Source organism: Juglans microcarpa x Juglans regia, chromosome 4S (assembly GCF_004785595.1).
Source record: "Juglans microcarpa x Juglans regia isolate MS1-56 chromosome 4S, Jm3101_v1.0, whole genome shotgun sequence".
NCBI classification, from domain to species: domain Eukaryota; kingdom Viridiplantae; phylum Streptophyta; class Magnoliopsida; order Fagales; family Juglandaceae; genus Juglans; species Juglans microcarpa x Juglans regia.
Window position 1 is genome coordinate 7502467 of NC_054601.1, and position 20519 is coordinate 7522985.

Genomic DNA, 20519 nt, shown 5'->3' on the forward strand with positions numbered 1-20519 from the left:
ACTCGGCTGAGATGTGCGTCTGAAGGGCGAGACCGGGCTGCAGCGGCTTTTCTCGGTACGAGGCTTCGATTTTTCGGACTCAGGGCTTGCTTTCACAGAGACAGAGAGAGATTCAGAGATGGGGGGTGGCCATGGAGAGGGCACGACGTACAAGGGATTCACAGTGCATCACCCGAAGCGTTGGCACGCGCTCACCGGGAAGGGCTTGTGCGCTGTCATGTGGTCAGTGTTTACGCTCATTTCCTTCTTTCTTCTCCTTTACGGTTAATGTCTTAATTTCATTTTCGCCATCAATCAATTGGTTATGTATCGAGTCAGTGACAGAGATCTAGGTTGTTCTTTTAGTCGAAAAGAAATTGATTGATACGAAAAGAACTTAATTTTGTCGGAAATGTCGTTGTTATATGTGGTTTTTTTTAATCTGCCAATACATTGGATTCGAGCGGAAGCATAAAACTCTTTGATTTGGTTGGATGAAATTGTGAAAACGATAGCTCATTTTTCGATATTTAATTTTTGTTGTTCTATTCTTATGGGTTTCCGGATTCAATAAAGGGTTTCAGAGCGCATTTTAATTATTAGATTATGAATGGACAACGGATCATAAGATATTAGATTTTTAATCAGCTAAATTTGAATACAAGATTAGCTGATTAGCATGTACACGAAAACATGGCAGTAATAATATGCATAGATGGGTCTTTCAGAGTGGTAAATGGTTTTCACGACTATCTTTTGTTTTTCCTACTTTTGTTTGCTGGCAAGTATATGAATTTTTTGAGAGTTGATATTTCAGGTTTTGGGTGCTCTATAGGGCCAAGCAAGATGGGCCGGTAGTATTGGTAAGAGTCAATTTGGTTTCAGAGTTCTCTGTATTTTAGTTCTTGGTTATCTGTTTTTTTCTAGTTCCTTTTTTCCTTCGTGCTGTCTTTAGGGCTGGCGGCATCCATGGGAGGGTCACGACGATCATTCTAATGGCCACAGGCATGAACATTAGGTACCCTTTATCTTTCTGTGTTTAGATACCAAGTTTTTTGGTAACTGGTTAACAGGAAATGCTGTATCTACTGCTCAAACAAATAATTTGATCACCTCTTTGCTACTCATTTAGAAACTAATGGAGGGACTCCTATAACCTATTGATGTCATTTGATTGTTTGGTGAGTCCAGATATACTAACAGATCTTTATGTCCTTAATTATTGACTAGATTTTGTTTTTACAGACTATCGAAAGCACGTGGGGTAGCAATTAAATTTTGTTTTAATATGGCATCACTAACATCCCATTAAGAAAAAGCTGCAAATTCTTCACAAATTTCTTGAAGACCTCACATCTGGAATGCAAGGGTTGCTAAAACTTCTGTTGTGGAAAAGATTTTTTATTTTTTTTATTAATGCTGGCTAATTTTGTGCTGAAAATTTGGGGGAGCCTATTGTCCCGAAAAATATTGTGCTGCTCAGGGAGATTGGGGGAGCCTATTTTTGAAGGATGTCCACACTGGATATGATTTCTAATATTGAGGATTATATATATGTGCAACACTGAGTAAAGAAGATCATATTTTCCTGATCTCTGTTCCAGGATAAGAGAGATAATGTTTGAATTATTGGTGAATGAGTTGTACGCGAGTTTGCAGCTGAAGTAGAATAATTTAAATTGTGAGGTAATATTGACCTTCTTCTTAGACAAGAGGTAGCCAACAAATGAGTTGCAATGGACCAATGCTATAGGATCTTACCCTGCCTTTCTATCAAGAAACTATATTGTTAATATTGCAAGATGCAAAATAAAATGACCAAAACATGCTCATATGTTATTGCCTGCAGGCTGCATTCCATCCAGGGAGCCGAAAGGAGAGGCTATGAATTCTGTTGATGGGGTTCTTGGCACAAATTTCGAGTGAACTTTGTTTATTTCTGTTTCATGAATAAGGTGATTATTGTGAAGAAATGATGTGTGGACATGATGTGTTGGAACTTAAAAACTCCATGTGAGCTTGTTATTCTGTAAGCATGGATACAACTCTTGGTTTTTACGTGTCATGTTTCTGGCCTTCCACCCTTTCTTGTGATATATTTTGGAGCATCAGTGGCAGCTCCCATGCTTTATTCCATCCACAGTGAATCGTTCTTGCCCAAAACAATATCAATTGTTTCACTTATTGTATTCAATTCATTTTAATTCACTTCGTTGTTTATTATTTATTATTTGGGGATGCAATTCTCCCCATGGTTGTTTTCACTTTGTACGTACCTAAACCTTCCACTCCTTTTTCAGTAATAATTGCCATCGATATCTAAAAATAAATCAGTGATACGTACTGAGGTGAGGACTGGATATTCTAGATATTTACTCAAATTAATTTCATGCTGCGCGCGTAATGATAATTATAGCTGCCTTTTCATTGGAAACATGGACCTCAGGACGTTAGAAGTGTGGTATTTATTGCCTTTTCCAACCAATTTCGGCTGAACCCTGTACAGGCTGGTGTGCTACACAAAATCATTTTCCAATAATCGAAGTGATTTGGGCTGGTACGGTAACATGCTTGGGTTTCCTGCTTCAGAATTGGTAAACTTGACAATTATATAATAAAATAATATATGGTTTCTATTAAGATGACAAGTACAAAGTGTATACTGTACTAGTCTAAACTTCCGGCTTGAAAATCTGTTTTCAATCATGTACTATTGCAAACATCTCTGCATGCAGAAGCATTTTGTGGGAAGGAAAAAGAATAGAATAAATTTGAATTAATTAAACAATGTCAATTAATATATATATATATATATATCTAGCTAGTTTTGTACTGAACCCTAAGTAGTACTGGTGAGCCAGGGCAAGGCAAGCCCTAAAATTGGAACACCAAATTAACATGGAATATTTCGGATCACAGTGTTACATACAATATCTAGATCTAGGTAGGTAGCTATTATGAAGTTGTTAGAATGTTGAGAAGTGAAACCCTAGTCTGGATCAAACGCCTAAACATGTACTCCAACTCCGCTTCAAGATCTTCAATGGCAATCTCAGCTGCCTCCAATCTTTTATTTGCACTTTGAAGAGCCATCACATCGTAAATATCGTAAAAACTTTGGCCACTAAAGCGTACAAACTTCGAAGCAAAAGACACTTTTGATGATTTTCTGTCCAGCCAAGGTATGGAAATGAGAGATAAAAGTGACTCCACCATAGAAACAGTAGTCTCTCTCACTTCCTTTAGCACATCCACGACTAGTTTAAGGTTGTCGTCTATTGCTGAGAGGTCCGAAGCAATAATAATGGATTTGTTCTTCATCCCTTTCAGTGAATTCAAACACTTCAATGTTTCTTTCTTCAACTTCTTTCTGTACAGATTATAAGCCGCGACTTTGCTACCTATATCCGGCTCGCCAATGCATGATATCCTACTCAACGTGAAATGAAGATCTTGGAGTTGTTCTTTGACGAGCAAAAGAACATCTTTAGAAGTGCCACACACGTCCAACATCCTTAAAGATGCCTCCGAGACTTCATGAACCCATTTTTCTTGACGTTGGTGCAGAAGAGCTCGTTGGATGGTGGGTGAGTGAAGAAGGTCATTGGCAGAGTTGTGCAAGTCTCTAAGAGCATCAAAATTTGGTCGTGCCATCTTTAGATCGAAAAACAAAAACTGAAGACTAAAGATATGTGATTGTGAAAAGGGTTTCTGGGAACGAGAAGATAGAAGCTTTTGCAGCTCATTCCTGGATTTCAAGTCTTATATATATAGAAAGCTATGGAAGACAGGAAATCCTGAATCAGATCTGAGGTCTTTAGGAGTAAGGAGTAAGGACCGTGCATGCATGAAGTGTCCTTGATCGTACGCCTCGGTACAACTGGATACAGCTAATAAGACAGGAAGTAGTACGAAGGAACGTTCCAATGATAGGCAGATAGTGAGGCAATGTGCGCAGTTGTTAAGATAATGCTGTTGGCGATTGGACTAGTCCCCCCAAGATACACGCACGAGAAAGGGTGGTGCATGCCAACCTGGTTTTATATATATATTTAGAAAGAAGACAACATGATGTCTTGCAAAATAAAAAAAAAAAAAAAAAATTGGAGACTACTAGAGAGTAGTCTCATGTACGTGAAGAAAAATATGAAAGCTAGAGAGTAGCAACGTTTTGTTTTCTCTGTGCACGACATGGAATCTAAGATCCGCATTGTATTGAGGATAATTCGATCGGAGCTTCCAGGAAATCCTGCAGAAAGTTCGTAGATATTTCCTCAGTGTACACTAGCTAGAAATCCACTGTGTTAATGTCTTTATTTTATGCTGTGGCGAATGGTTGATGATCAGATTATCATCCGACGAAGACAGTGGTACTTACTCTAGTTATGCGGATCCATGCAGGTCTGATGAAATAAATAAATGAGAGAGAAATATTTGGTCACAAAGTAATTTTACAAAAGTAAATTTATAAACTGACATGACTTAATGTAGTACATAATCAAATTCTAAAATTATTTTTATTGTAAAGTATATCTAACGTATCACATCATCGTCATGACAATTTGCGAGTTTACTTCTACAAAATCTCTTTATAATTGTAGTACTTCTTAATGAAAAATGAATGAGACACAAATTTTATATAGTTTAACGTGGAAAAATATCTCTAAATTTTTGTCTAAATTTAATGGTCTAAAATGAATGAAAGAGACATGAATTGTACATACTACAATATCGATCTAGCTATTTCTCCTGACCAAACCTTAAGTTCCAGTACTAAAAACTTGACAGGAATTTGTAGGCCACTGTGTTAAACGGATCATTAGATACAAACTCGATCTTAGCTTTCACTTTAACTCTTATCTTACATGGTTGAACTCAAGTCGGCTCAATACGTTCCGGGCCCAAGGCCAAAATTTTGAGTGAGGTTTTTTTTTTTAGGTAAAATTAAATAAATTTATTTTTATATTATAAATTTATTTAAAAATAATTCCTATAATTTTGTAAAATAAAATTATTGATTAAAATTTTATACTACATTTTCAATTAATAACTGACTTAATCTTTATTAGAAAAATTTTTATTTAGAGAGTATTTTATCAAATCTAGTTTTACAAGTACTTTAAACCCTTAGACATAATTATAATCATTATTGTCAATAAAGTTCTATAAACAACTTACGCATTTGAAAAAAAGTGGGCCCTTGCCTCTTCAAAGGATTATACAAAAACCTTTTATGAATATTGGAAAATTAAATTTTGCTATTTATAATTTTCACATTAATTATATATTAAACAAATAATGAGAAAAAAGAAGTGTATTCTTCAAAGGAGAATAGGTAAAATAATTATTATATGTGATACTTTTAAAAACTAATAATGATATAATATTTATTTGATCTTGTCTATATTCTCATTCTCGTTGAGTTAATTAAAGTTTTTTATTGGGTATATATATTTTTTTAAAAAAATTCTACTCTATATTTTTTTTAGGGGGCTTCTTCCATAAATGAAGAGAGGCGCAAAGATTTACAACATTTGGCATAAAGGCCTACATCCACGAATCGTTTAGGGGTAAAATCCACTATATTTGATGATTTATACAGCTTCTCATGACCTCATACATCTCTCAAAACAATTACGGAAATTAGGGTTTTATGGAGGTTGAAGACGATGCTTCCCTTGAGAGAGAAAATCTGAGGAGCCTTTGTATGTAAAGAAGTTGTGTAAAATTTGAGGAGATTCCCCCCTTTATATATGTGTCTTTCCTTCTTTGGAGTGTTAACTTATACTTGCGGTATGTTGTTTTTTCCTTGTACAATCAACTTACCCGTCCCTTCTTTCTTGGTGATAGATTCTCAATGGGCTGGACCCACTTCGAATTATATCTAACACTAGCCATACATCTTGCCATATAAGTTCTCTCTCTCTCTCTCTCTATATATATATATATATATTGCAGACAATTGGACAATGCATTTTGTAGAGCCAAAGTTGCGGGACAAGCAACTACTCGATTGCTTCTTACACTTTTATTACATAATAGAGAAATGATATGGACAAGCTTTAATTGTACAAGTCTTGCACAAGTTTTTTTGTAAAAAAGTAGATCCCACCAAGAAAAATTGAGCATTTCACACTTTTTCATGGTGAGATCTATCTTTTTTTTAGAAAATTTTTGAACAAAACTTATACATTTAAAACTTGTATATATCATTATTCTTACATAACATATGTTTTGGACCTTCGGTTGTCCTTAGTTGTACGTCTACATTATTAATTCGGATTTTACGAAGTGGGGTAGAAGTGTTTGACTACTACTACTTGTTGATTAGAGCGAGCAATAATACTGGAATGGATAAAATCTCCTAGCCCATGTGGAGCCCCCAGCCCAGCCCATGAGGTGCCATCAGAATAGACAAACAAAAGACAAGGAGGGGCTAAAGGTAAGGAAGGAAAAAGGTATTAGGGGGAAAAGAAAGAAAATGACGGAAAATGAGGGAAAAGAGAGGAAATGGTCAGATGTGCAGTAAAAGGAGCGACAGGAGGAAAATTGGAAGCGATATAAAGCCAATTTTTTACCAACCACTAATAGGGGCTTAACAAAAAGGGATTTGAGATCAGATATTGAAGTATGGCTGAGCAAAAATTTGACAAGCTGACTCCGCTCCAGCTCCGCTCCAACTCTGACAAGTCGGAGTCGGAGTCAGAGTCGGAGTCATTGATGAACCGACTCCGGCTCTGCTCCGATCCGCCTCCGACACTCCGCCTCTGCCTCTGATTTTATACATATTTTATAAAAATATATGTATTTTTCTAAATATTAATCACTTAAATTTTATACAACTATATCTTATATAGTTAGTTAAACTCAATAATATACTAGTTAAATAATATATTTATACTATAACATATAGACTAAATTAACTAATAAATAATAATAGTTTAGTATATGACTATATGTAAATATCATACTATTACAAATTTACAATATTACTACCATGTTACATATAAGTTGTAATACTAAATTACTAATGTATAAATATAATAAAATGTAATACTAATGTATATATAATATACTATAAACACTAAGATGCATAAACACTAAGATGCATAATAACATCATACTAATGGATAAACACTAATCTATAAATTTAGAATAACCTATAATACCAATGTATAATAACTAAAGTATTATTCATATAACTTTTATATAACAATATCTTCTATTAATTATATTTTTTGACTTAATAAATTCTCAACATATTCATTTTGATAAATACATTAGTAATACTAATATATATTAGTATATTAATTAGATTTATGGTCTAATACTAATACTATTAGTAATCCACCTTAAGTCTGTATATAAATTACTATATAAATCACTATAGTATTAATTACTAATACAATATTACTATATGATACTATTAACTATAGTGATATACTAGTATTGGTATACTAATACTATCAATGATATAGTTAGTATAGTGATCTATACTAATAGTATTATATAGTTATACTAAATTAAAATCACTATAGCAAATACTAATATATAGTTATGCTAATCACTATAACTAATACTAATACTAATATAGACTATAGTTATAACTTATAGTATTATACCTATACTAAATCACTATAACTTATACTAATATAGTTATACTAAATCACTATAACTAATACTAATATTTATACTAATACTATTATAGACTATAGTTATAACTTATAGTATTATATCTATACTAAATCACTATAACTTATACTAATATATTATATAGTTATACTAAATCACTATTACTTATACTAATATAGTTATGTTAAATCACTATAACTAATACTAATGTAGTTATACTAATCACTATAACTATATATAGTATTAATATCACTATTAGTATAATATATAGTATTAATAATAACTAATACTAATATAACTATTAGTATAACTAATACTAATACTATTAGTGTATTACTAATACTTATATATATTAATATATATATTATATATCAAGTATAAGAGATTAGAGATTTAATATATATATAATATTAAATCACTAACATACTAATAGTATGATACTATAGTATTAGTAATTATACTATAAGATATAGTAATAGACTAATAGTATATTATATATTAAATAGTAATACTATTTTTTGAATCTTCATTTCGAATACGGTGTCCTTTTTTTTAATATTCATATATAATAATATATATCATATATTTTTATGAATCTTCATATATATATAATATATATAATTAAAAATAGATTCATAGTAATTATAATAGTATACTATAGTAACTATACGGTGCCTTTTTTTTTTAATCTTCATTTCGTATAAGGTGCATTTGTTTATTGTAGTGATTAGTTAGATGTGGATATGGAATCATGGATGATGGGAGTACATGTAAAAATATGACTTTCTTTTTATTTTTAATTTTTGAATGTATGTTAGTATGTTACTTGTTTTATTTAGTTGTATTTTTTATTATAATCAACATTTTAATAAGTTTGGATTGTAATTTTGAGAAAATTGAAATTTGAAAGCCTACATTTTTTTTTTAAAAAAGTGAGTCAAATATGAAGTTAAAAAAATTAAAAAAAAAAGTCCAAAAATCCGACTCCTCTTCGACAAGTCGGAGTCGGAGGCGGAGCGGATTCTCTACATCTCGGAGTCGGAGTCGGAGGTCGGATTCGACCTCCAACAAAATCGGAGTCGGAGTTGGAGTCAGAGGTTGGGCCCTCCGACTCCGAAGCAGTCGGTGCTCAGCCCTATATTGAAGGGCGCTTTGGGGGAACTCGAGAGAGTTTAGTCAACCTCCAGATAATTTCAGCTTTATCAATTGTATAGTGAGTTATGAGAGATCATGATAGACTGTAATATACTCTCATTTATAGTGAATTTGTACCCCAAATGACCCATAAACATAAGTCCAGTACCGAACTACGTAAATCTATGTGTTTTGTTCTCTAATTATATTTGCTATATTTATTTTCTATTTTGGCTATGCTTAGATAGTGAAGTGATCATGTGAAATCACTTGACTATTATTCATTATCATTCAATATTGTATCATTACTTTTTATTACTATTCACATATCATCTCAGTATCCAAACGTACACTTACTATAATAGATGTATATACAGACACCATACCGCCACTCCGGGCTCCCCTCATGGGCCCCAAACAACTCCGACCGAGGCCTACATCTTCATCGTGGGCCAAAAATAACTCTTTTTCTCTCTTTAGCCGGATGATTACAAAACACACCTTAACAATACCTTAACAAATAGATATGGTAAAACTTGCAGTTTATAAATTTAAGGTGATCATTGATTCAATGCCCCCTTATATGTATAGCCCCGTGTCCCCGATCGACGACGTACGTACATTCCAACTTTCAACAATTTCAACTTGTTGCATGCATGGCGTCTTGTATAAATTCAAGACTACTTTACATAGGTAGCTTAGGAAAATGCTAAGCCGCGTCTCGCTCCAACGAGAGCTATCGCTTGTATTAGTGTGTATGTTTTTGTATATTTATTTTTAGTTTATTTTTTAAATAGATTTTATTAATAATTTTAAATATTTAAAAAAATAAAAAAATTCATAATATTATTAAAAAATATTTTCTTAATTATGAAGTAAAATATAGAATTTTTAATAATTTTTTTTTTACTTTCTGATTAAAGAAGTGTTTTTTAATAATGTTCTAAATTTATTTTATTTTTTTAAAATATGTAAAAGTGTTAAAAATTTTATATAATAAATAACTTAAAAAAAAAAAAACACTTGAAAGAATAATGCTAGACGGAGCCCCCAGCCGGGGCTGTAGCATTGTCCGGTAGCTTAAGATCATAGTCAACGAATCTTTATTTAAAAATCTCTTTCACCTTAATTTTGCTGTTATTTCTCACTAGCTAGCTAGTAGAAGTGGACTCCTGAGTTATCACCAATGATGCATGTTGCACTAAAGGGAACATTATTCTTAGTTTTAAACTCCATAACTTTATTAACCCAAACTCTCCCACCAAACAAAACCATAAAAACCAAAAAAAAAAAAAAAAAAAAAAAAAAAATATCACAATGATCTACGCCTTACGTAAGCGCCCATACCCATTTTATCTAACCTATACAAGCCAGCTCTCAAAGAACGTGGAAGTTGTGCAATATCTAAAAATAAATTAATAAATCGTTTTTAATCATATTATTAATTATATTTGTTAAGTAATATATTTTCAATAATTACTAATATTTAAGCGATTGACGTGTGAAAGAATTTAAACATATAACATATAAATACGAGTACTGATCAAGATAATAAATAAATTCGTAACAAAAAACTCTGTTCTCCGCCACAAGGCGGTGTGATTGAATCACCCATTTTCTCCTACAAAAACAAAGCCACCACCACGAAGAGATCAAGAGACATGAATGGATCGATCCCGCCTCTCTCTTTTTCTTGATAATTCCTGCTTAATTAATTAAGAAATTCAATCGGTACTTGTACGTGCATGCGTAGTTGGATTCTAAACGGCACAACATATAACAGGTGATCATGATTTTCTTTCAAATTTATAATACTTGAAGAAGTTGCACACGCTCTTTTTGTATTCTCTTATACGAGGAAATGCATGCGTGCATTGATTGATTATCTAAACATAAGGGGGAAAAAAAAATGAGAAAATAGATCATGAGGATAGCATTAATTCGTGCAACCTTTTGGTATATATATATAGTTCATCTTTGGTATTGGATGCGCAGTAATCTCCGATGATATGTCGTTCTCTAGACTGCCGTCCGAGCCTTCAAACTCTTGAGAGTCAAAGCGAGCGAACTGATCAAGGAATTAGGTCATCACCACACAGAAAAAAGCAGTTGTTTTGTGGACGATATGAAAGTCAACATTTTTAGGCACACACACACGCTCGCCCACACACACACACACACACACATATATATATATATACACACGTGTTTAATTTAAAGTCTATATGTTCACACATGATCGATCGTGCTTATTTCTTGATGCTGCAATCCACGAAAAAAATGCTTAATTAATTCCCACAGATACCCAAATTAACAAGAACATGCATGCATGTAGTACTACTACTGTTATAATCAAACGTCATGTCGGCCTTTCTACAGTGTACTTCCACGGAGATTACTGGCTCTTTAAAATGCTTCTTTCGGTTTGACAAATTCACAAAAAGACTATACGACAAGAGATCAGGGGATTAGAATTCAAAGACTGGGCCCTTTTTTATTCCTTCTACTGTGTTTGGAGTGGAGAAATATCGCCACTTATAACATGATACTTTGAAATTTTGAAGCAGCCGGCTCAGAAAGTCGAAAGCAAAATAGGGAAAATATAAACTTTGCAGGTTATAATTTACCGATTTAACGAGAATAATTTGCCATTATATATTTTTATCTTAACGATAAGAAAAAAATGATAAATTCACATCACTTTTTACAATATTTAATATAATTATATTTAAAAATAAGAGTTATTTTATAAAATATTTTATAAAAATAACATCACTTTACAAATATATCCTCATTTTTAAATATGTCATGCAGATATCATTGCTCAATATTATATTTTAATACCTCTCACGTTTGAACCAAATTCTTCTTTGATCAACCCAATATATAAAATATTTAATTAAAAGAATTAGAGTATAGATTGAGAATTCAAATTCAGAACGCTGCTTTAATACTATATATATATATATATATATTAAATCATTCTATCTCGCAAACGTTTAAGTTTAACTAAAATTAAATAAATATAATTATTTATATTATATTTTTTTTTAAGGGCTTCCAGGTAAGAGGTACACCAAAGAGCCACTCAGCCAATAATGGAATCCAAAGAAAGAAGACAGGCTCAAATGTCGTACGTACTACTGTACCTTTACTCTGTCGGTGGGATAGTCTTCCACTAAACATAGTCTGTTTTTTCACGATTATTATAAATTCATCTCATCTCATTATTATAATTTTTTAAAATTTTTATATAAAATAAATTAAACAATTTAATTTTTTCAAATTCTAAAATAAAATAATATTAAAAAAATATATTCTAATAATATTTTATTCAATTTTTAATTTTAATCTCAATTCATCTCATCTCATCTGTGAAAATAAACAAAATAATTCATCTTATTTAATTATTATAATTTTTTATATAAAATATAATAAAAAATTCAATTTTTTTAAATTTTAAAATAATAATAATATTAAAAATAAGATTTTATTCTTAGTTTAAGAAAACATTATTATTCCTTGAATTTATTTTAATTTTGTTTGATCTTGAATCTTGATGGATTTAAATTAAGAGTAGTGATAAACACACAACACTTTACGCAACACTTTTTACAACACATTATAAAATAAGAGTATTTTTGTAAAATGATATTAATTTTATAAGATATTTTATAAAAATATTCTTAATTTTAAAATATTATCGTATAAAGTGTTGTATAAAATATTATATATTTATCATTTTTCTAAAATTTAAAAGGTAATAATGTTTAAGGACTTCTGTCGGCTTTGATGCGCCTTTGTTGCAAAAGGCCAGAGCATGTTAAGAGGTACCAGGGCCGGCTCATCCATTAGACGAATTAGTCAATTGCCTAATGCTCCTATTGGAAGAAGCTCCGAAAAAAAGTCTTTTAAGTATAATTTTTTTAAAAGAAAAGAATCTAATTAAAAAAATTAATTAGCAAAAGTATTAAATTGATATTATGTCATTATTAGTATTAAAAGCTTCCCTCATAATAATTATTTCAAGTACTCTCCTTCTAAGAATATATTTTTCTTTTTTTATTATTAATTTAATATATAATGTAAAAATTATAAATATCAAAATTTTATTTTCAAGTGTTCATCAAAAATTTTTGTATGATCCTTTGAAAATGCAAGGACCTACTTTTTTCCAAATGTGTAGGTTATTTATAAAACTTTATTTACAATATTGATTGTAATTGCTTTTTTAGGGCTCATTTATATACTAAAAATATTTCAGAATATCTATAAATAGTAATGAAATAATTTGAATTAAAATATTTTATTAGATTTTAAGAAATGAGAGAGAAAAAGTTAAATTTGAGAATATTTAAGAACAATTATATTCCCAAACGATCCCTAAGAGTCTAATGCACGTATTTTAAAACTAGATTTGATAATATCCTCTCTAAATCGACAATTTTCTAATAAAGATTAAATTGGTTATTAGTTGAAAAGGTAGTATAAAATCTTAATCAATAATTTTACTTGGCAAACAATTGGAATTGTTTTTAAATAAAAATGGAATGTAAAAATTAATATTAAAATAATTTTATTTAATTTACTTTTTAAAATGAAAACAACCTTAATAAAAATCTAGGGCTGTATTTAGATATTAAATTAAGTTGAGTTAAGATGATAAAATATTGTTAGAATATTATTTTTTAATATTATTATTATTATTTTGAGATTAGAAAAAGTTGAATTGTTTATTATATTTTATATTGAAATTTAAAAAATTATAACGATGAATTGAAATGAGTTGATGATCCAAAAGAAAAGGTTACTAAATCTATCTCAACTCATCTCAACAATTTTTTTTAAATCACAATATAAAATATAATAAACAATTCAACTTTTTCAAATCTCAAAATAATAATAATATTAAAAAATAATATTTTAACAATATTTTATCATCTCAACTTAACTCAACTCAACTCAACTCAGTTCAACATCTAAACGCAGGCTTAGCTTTAGTTTTCCGAACCTATTACCGGGCCTAAAAGTACGGAACTCCTGCTGCTACGTACGGATAGAAGCGAGGTTTAGATTGTGTTTGGATGTTGAAGTAAATTGAGTTGAGATGATAAAATATTATTAGAATATTATTTTTTAATATTATTATTATTTTAAAATTTGAAAAAGTTGAATTGTTTATTATATTTTATATTGAAATTTGAAAAAGTTGTAATGATGAGTTGAGATGAGTTGAGAGGAGTTAGGTAACCAAACGAAACTTTAATATGAGATCTAAATAAATAAGTAAACTACTTTTTAATAATAAGCTGTACTATTTGTTTAAATATGTAAGAATGGTTGGTACACTTTTATGTATCTAATATTATTTTAAATTTATATATATCATACTAACGGCATATAAATGAATTAAAAAAAAGTTCATTGTACAGATATAGTAGTTTACTATATGCAATGTCATGAAAGAGGCCAGCAAGCAATTAGTCCGTACAGTAATGAGGGGGTAAATTAATGAGTTTTGGTGTATATAAATTGAGGTATTAACGCACTATTTATAATTTAAAATATATATATATATATATTAGCATAGTTAATGTAAAAAGTTTTCACATCAACAGTTATAATAAATTTATAAATTGATATGATTTTATATAATACGGTAAATCTACTTTATAATAAAATTAATTTTACAATCTGATTGTATCATGTAATCAAGTCACATCATTTTATAAATTTAATTTTATAAAAATTTTTTGTGGTTAAAATATTTAGTCTACGTTTGAATGTTGAGCTGAGATAAGCTGAATTAAGTTCTTTATGAATATTAATGAGTTGAGTAGTAGAGGGAATTATGTGGGACCTATCTAAACTGAGTTTAAAGTGTGTTTGAATGTTAAAATGAAGTTAATACTTTTTATAAGAAATTAAAAAAAGTAATGTGTCTCACGTATAAAGATGTATTAAGTTAAAAAATATTGTAATTCTCACGTGTAAAGAGATTTTACATTGAGATAAGCTTAATAATTCAAGAGTTAAATATTTAGATGTTAAATTTAATTTAAAATTAAACTAAATTCAATTAAATATTACAACTAAATGATGTACAAAATAATGCGTCTTTCGCAAGCTGCCTCCCAAGAGCCGGTCTATCTTCCCCATTTGCACTACCTACTTTTAAGTTTTAAAGTCGTTTTGCGTGGTAAGTACTGGTTGACAAATTTGGATAGAGAGAGATCGATCGACGATCTTGGCCTTTGGCATTCAAAACCGTACTTCGATCGAAGTTGATGATCTGGAGCTCAAAGTCTCCATCAAGGGCTTGCTTTATGTCGATTAGGATTAGACCACCTTAATTCGATCGTCTCTGCAAAAACAACATATGGAAAATGCCAAGCGTCCCTCTCCAGCTCCCGCTGGGAGCTACTTGCATTGTTTTTGTTTTTGTTTTTTTTCTTTTTTTTTTTTGTTTTTTTACTTCGTGATTGAAGAATTGTTTTTTAATAATGTTATAATTTTATTTTTAAAAAATATATATTTAAAAATGTTAAAAAAATACATGTAAAAAAAACACATGAAAATAATTAGCAGAAACAAGGAAAATTATATTCTCATCACTGATTCTTACAGTTCGGTGTTACTGTTAAAACTTTTTATTTTATTTTTTAATTCTTCTTTTTACTTAGTGATTAGGAAAATATTTTTTAATAATATTGTATTTTTTACTTTTTTAAAAAATATTTAAAAGTATAAAAAAATACATGGAAAAAAAGACAACAAAAAGAAGAATAACAATTATATCTAATGGTAGCTCCCAGCAGTGGACGTAGCACCATTTTTTTCAAATAGAATACGTGAAGCTTGTACATCTTAGAGCTACAAATATCATTTATCATAATGCATATATATATATATATATAATTATTCTTGGAAGAGCACACAACAAAGATTAAGGCTGCATGATTTGAATAATGAGATAATATATGAATAGTAGTCAAATAATTTGTGAATAGTAATGAAATGATTTGAGTTGAGATGTTTTATGAAATTTTGGAAAAAAAAAATTGAGTAAAAATATTATAAATTAAAATATTATTATAATATAATTTTTTAATTTAATTTTTATTTTAAAATTTGAAAAAGTCAGAATTTTTTTTGTTTGTTTTTTTTAAGTTTAAAAAAATTGTAATAATTAAATAAAAAATTTCAAAATTAAAAATTGAAAAGTATTTGAATTGATAATATTTAAATATTAAAATAATATGAGATGAGATATAGAATTTCAAATCCAAACCAGACCTAAATTTTCACAACACATTCTCTGTGTGTGTGAGAAAGAGAAGATTCCGGGTATCTTTGTCGTGCAATAGATTCCTGGGTTCCTAAGTACACGTGGCGCTAAAGGAGTCCACGGATGACCGAACAAATTCGAGCTTGCTGTGGGGTTCGATCTATAGATATATGATCCTTTCGCTATTGGCATGGGAGGCACGACTCTAGAAATGATCTCATCATGAATGCTCTCAGCTGAGTTAATAAGTAGCTAGACAGGGAAAAGGCAGAAAAAGAAAAGAAAAAAACCACAAATTAAATCGATCGGGATTCAAGCTGCCGGGAGAGATGCAGGCCGGGAAGCTGGTGAAGTCAAGGTTCAACAAAGTCTGCGTTTTCTGTGGGAGCAGCACTGGCGCAAGAGACTGCTACCGTGAAGCTGCGGTGGAACTAGGCCAAGAACTGGTATACATATAAATAATCTACTGTTCAAAGTGCATGCCGGCCTTTTGTATTTGGTTCTTCATTAATCTTTCTAGCTACCTACCTATGCCTGTAATTATTCTATATATATATATAAGGGTGAACAGATTAAGCTTTGGTTTGAAAATTTCTAGCCTTTTTTCATTGGTGCTGTACTTACTGATTAATTGGTTTTTCTCGAGGAAGGTATCGAGGGGGTTGGATCTTGTTTATGGAGGAGGAAGCGTAGGATTAATGGGCTTAGTCTCTCAGGAGGTACACCGTGGTGGTGGACATGTGCTTGGGTACTATGCTGTACAATCTGCAACATTTTCATCCATTATTTTTGGGTCCGTAATATTCCATATTCATGCTCGTTTCGATGTGCTAATAACAGCTTGTTCTTTTCGCAGAATCATTCCCAAGACTTTGATGAGCAAAGAGGTATATATATATATAGATATATATCTACATGAGCCTCATGTAGGAATTAATTTCTCTCTCTGTTTATATATATATATGGATTGATTTTCTTGATAGCAGATAACTGGGGAAACAGTCGGGGAGGTCAGGCCTGTAGCCGACATGCACCAAAGGAAGGCCGAGATGGCCCGCCATTCTGACTGTTTTATTGCTCTTCCAGGTGTCTCTCTCTCTCTCTCTCTCTCTCTCAAGCAGTGGATAATTCTCTTACGTCTGGTTTTTATGCATAAGATTAGGTGGTTATGGAACTTTGGAAGAGTTATTGGAAGTCATAACATGGGCCCAGCTTGGCATCCACGACAAGCCTGTAAATTGACTTCCTTGCTTTCAAAAAAATAGTAGTTATAATCGTTAATACACTGCACAATGATTTTTATAAAAAAAAAAATACAAGTTTTAAAATTAATTTTTTAATAATAAATCTTATTTTTTTGAAAAATAACTACACAACGTTTGAACACTCAACGACTATATATAACATTACTTTCCTAAATTTTTACAGGTGGGTTTGCTTAATGTGGACGGCTACTACAACCACCTTCTATCCTTCATAGACAAAGCGGTTGATGATGGCTTTATCAGGCCATCTCAGCGCAGTATTATCATCTCTGCTTCAAACTCCAGAGAGCTTGCTCAAAAACTCGAGGTGGGGTTAATTGGTAAAATTTATAAATTGGTGTGGTTTAACTTATAAAATTATTTTATTATAAAATAGATTTAATATATCACATGATTGATTAGGAATACGTTCCCCTCCACGATGGGGTAATTTCTAAGGCCAAGTGGGAGGCTGAACAGTTAGAGCTCAATGCTTTTATGCAGAATGGTATTGCTCGTTAATTAAAAGTACTTTATTTTTTTTCTTGTTTCTATATTTTAGTTTGAGTATTTCAGGGGAGAGAAAGAAAGCAGTTTTGTTACTCTCTCTTTCTCTCTTCCAATTACTTTGTATTTATGTCTGGTCTAAAATGGATAAGGAGATTCCATGGTTTGATAACTAAAAGAAAAGTGGCAGCTCCATCGTTGGCTTTATACTGGAAAGACAAATTCCGAAAATGGCAAATGATTCATCCAATGTATAAGGAAAAAGAAAAATTCATTTCCCTCGTGTGTATATTATATATATATATATATATAGAATAATGTTAATATGTTTTTTTATTTTATCTCATTATTTTGACCGTTCATATATTTAATTTTTTTTAATAATTAAGAAATTGATTATTAGTATATTAATATTTTTTTATTTTTTAAAAAATATTTAAATATATTTAAACAAAATTTAAAATAAAAATATATATATAATTTGCACACAAAGGCACAGAGTAGCATCACTGATAAATGTTGCTGCTGCCGCTGGTAACTCTGTCAATGAATTTTTTTTTTTAATTTAATAATTAAAAAGATATTTTTTAATAATATGATAAATTTATTTTTAAATATTTAAAAGTGTTAAAAAATTTTAAAAATAAATCAAATAAAATGCACTGTCGGCCAGCTGTAGCCGTAGAGCCGCCATGACATGACTATGATGCATGACATCCATGCAATCATCTCTGGCCGTTAGGACGCGTGGACTCAAAAAGAACACGCTTCATCAGTCTTCAGAGTCCACTGCTTCCTGCTCTCATGCTACTCCGATCCGATTGTGAGAAGTGAAATAATCCGTACAAGTCTTAAATAGATAAATTTTATATAAATTTTTTTAAAAAAATAATTATTATTTTAAAAAAATATAAAAAAATTTATTATTTATTAATAAAATTTATTATTTTATAAAAAATTTGTATAGAACTTATCTATTTAAAATTTATATCTAACATTATTCTTGTGAGAAATGCTCCATATAGATAGGGATATTAAAGCATGAGAAATGATAAACTGATCACTATTTTATAATTATTTGGCAATTATCTAATAAAATATTATTTTTTTAAAATAGTTATTTTTATTTTTGTTTTAATTTATTGAATTTAAATTTTAAAATAATATTATTCTATGGTGAAGTCGTAAACGTGTTTCTATCAGGTCCTCTCAAAGTAAACGTGTTTCAGTATTGTACTTAATTGCTTTATTTGCCTTTGCGTGTTTTCGCGAATGATAACGACTGGACACTTGACATAATCAGAGGGAAAGAGAGAGGAGAACATATATTGGTAATGACAGTTGACAAAGGCATGCTGAGTGGGCTTAATTAGATAAGAGACACTGACCGGTCACCGATTGATTACTTTTAGTTATGCTTGTCCGCTTAATGCACCGCCAAAGGTCATCTCTTTTTTATAAATTGTAATGTTGACTATAATTTTAATGTCTAAGTTTATACATTCTCTTAGAGATGATATCATATATTGTCTGGAAAAATCTTATTACAAGTAAGTTTGTGTACCAATTCGTGCATCAATATTGATATATAATACATATATTTAACGAAACGATATGAATTAAAGATGAAAATAATTTTTATGATATAGGAGATTTTCTTCTTCTCTTAAAAAAATTTTTTTCATTTTTTTTTAAATAAAAAAAATCATTGGTACGCGATATGGTGCACGAACTCGCTTATATCTAGCAAAGCCCTGTATACGAAGGCGGGGTCACTCCCACCTCTACATATGCGGGAGGTACTATTTTCACTCCTGTCTTAGTGCAAATTGAAATGTATATATATAACAATAGTTTAAAAAATTATAACTTAAAAACTATGTTATCAATTTTTAAATTTGTTAGACTTGCTCACAAGAGTGTATTGCATTGGCTTCTTACTATTGAGTCACACATTGCTCAAGTAAGACTCATGTATTACATTGGCCTCCTATATAAAGGTTGGCCTAAGAGGCAAATGCAATATATGTACAATCTTGTAAACAAATCTAATACTCTTGTGAATAAGTCTAATAAATTGTAATATATATTTATATATACACAATTTGTAAAATATAAATATATGAGTGGAGGGTGGGGAGGGAGAAATGCAGAGTGTAATTGGGCCCTGCCCAGCCCCCACCCTTGCTACGGGTCAAAATGCGAGGTGTGTGGCCCCGCCACCCGCATCTGGCAGATGGGGGGTCTGCCCCGCCCATGCAGGGGAGGGAAAACGGGGTGTGGGGCTCGTTGCTCACCGCTACATTCTCTTTGGAAAAAAAAATAAGATCCATTGTTAAAAATATATATATTTTTATATTAATCTCAAATTTATTTATTTATTTATTTAAAAATAATATACGAGATTTGCACACTGATCAAGAATTCCAAATATCATTTATATGATTCATTTAGATGAAGGGTGTTTTGCTACTTACGGTGTTCCAATATCCCTTCTGTTATTTTAGGAGAAATTTTATTTATAGTCCTAAGTAAAAGACTATATGTGCAGTCCTATTGATGAATATAGGTAAAATGAAACAAAAAAATCATTTTAAAAAGGATATTATTGTAATTTAAAATTTTTTTAAACATAATTATATGAGCTTGCATGAGCAGTTTCCATGTAGACTCTTTTTTGAACCTAGACATCTTTTTATTTATTTTTCTTAATTCCAACTAGTTGTCTACCCGCG

The 20519-nt window shown here is 30.5% G+C and overlaps 3 protein-coding genes across 3 annotated transcripts; 2 read left to right on the plus strand and 1 right to left on the minus strand.

Annotated features, from left to right (window-relative positions):
• Nucleotides 1-2115, plus strand: LOC121263208 (NADH dehydrogenase [ubiquinone] 1 beta subcomplex subunit 2-like). Its single transcript, XM_041166042.1, has 4 exons — nucleotides 1-222; nucleotides 797-842; nucleotides 935-997; nucleotides 1829-2115. Exons 1-3 carry the CDS (start codon nucleotides 119-121, stop codon nucleotides 995-997), a joined length of 213 nt encoding a protein of 70 aa, XP_041021976.1. The 5' UTR covers nucleotides 1-118; the 3' UTR covers nucleotides 1829-2115.
• Nucleotides 2116-2767: 652 nt separating this feature from the next.
• Nucleotides 2768-3752, minus strand: LOC121263113. Its single transcript, XM_041165906.1, has one exon. The coding sequence runs from the start codon at nucleotides 3631-3633 to the stop codon at nucleotides 2935-2937; it is 699 nt and encodes a 232-aa protein (XP_041021840.1). The 5' UTR covers nucleotides 3634-3752; the 3' UTR covers nucleotides 2768-2934.
• A 12458-nt stretch (nucleotides 3753-16210) lies between these two features.
• On the plus strand, nucleotides 16211-18118 carry LOC121263124 (cytokinin riboside 5'-monophosphate phosphoribohydrolase LOG5-like). The gene is made up of 8 exons (XM_041165923.1): nucleotides 16211-16479; nucleotides 16684-16781; nucleotides 16890-16920; nucleotides 17020-17119; nucleotides 17196-17266; nucleotides 17462-17605; nucleotides 17701-17785; nucleotides 17937-18118. The coding sequence occupies exons 1-8, from the start codon at nucleotides 16363-16365 to the stop codon at nucleotides 17951-17953; spliced, it is 663 nt and encodes a 220-aa protein (XP_041021857.1). The 5' UTR covers nucleotides 16211-16362; the 3' UTR covers nucleotides 17954-18118.
• Nucleotides 18119-20519: the final 2401 nt, after the last annotated feature.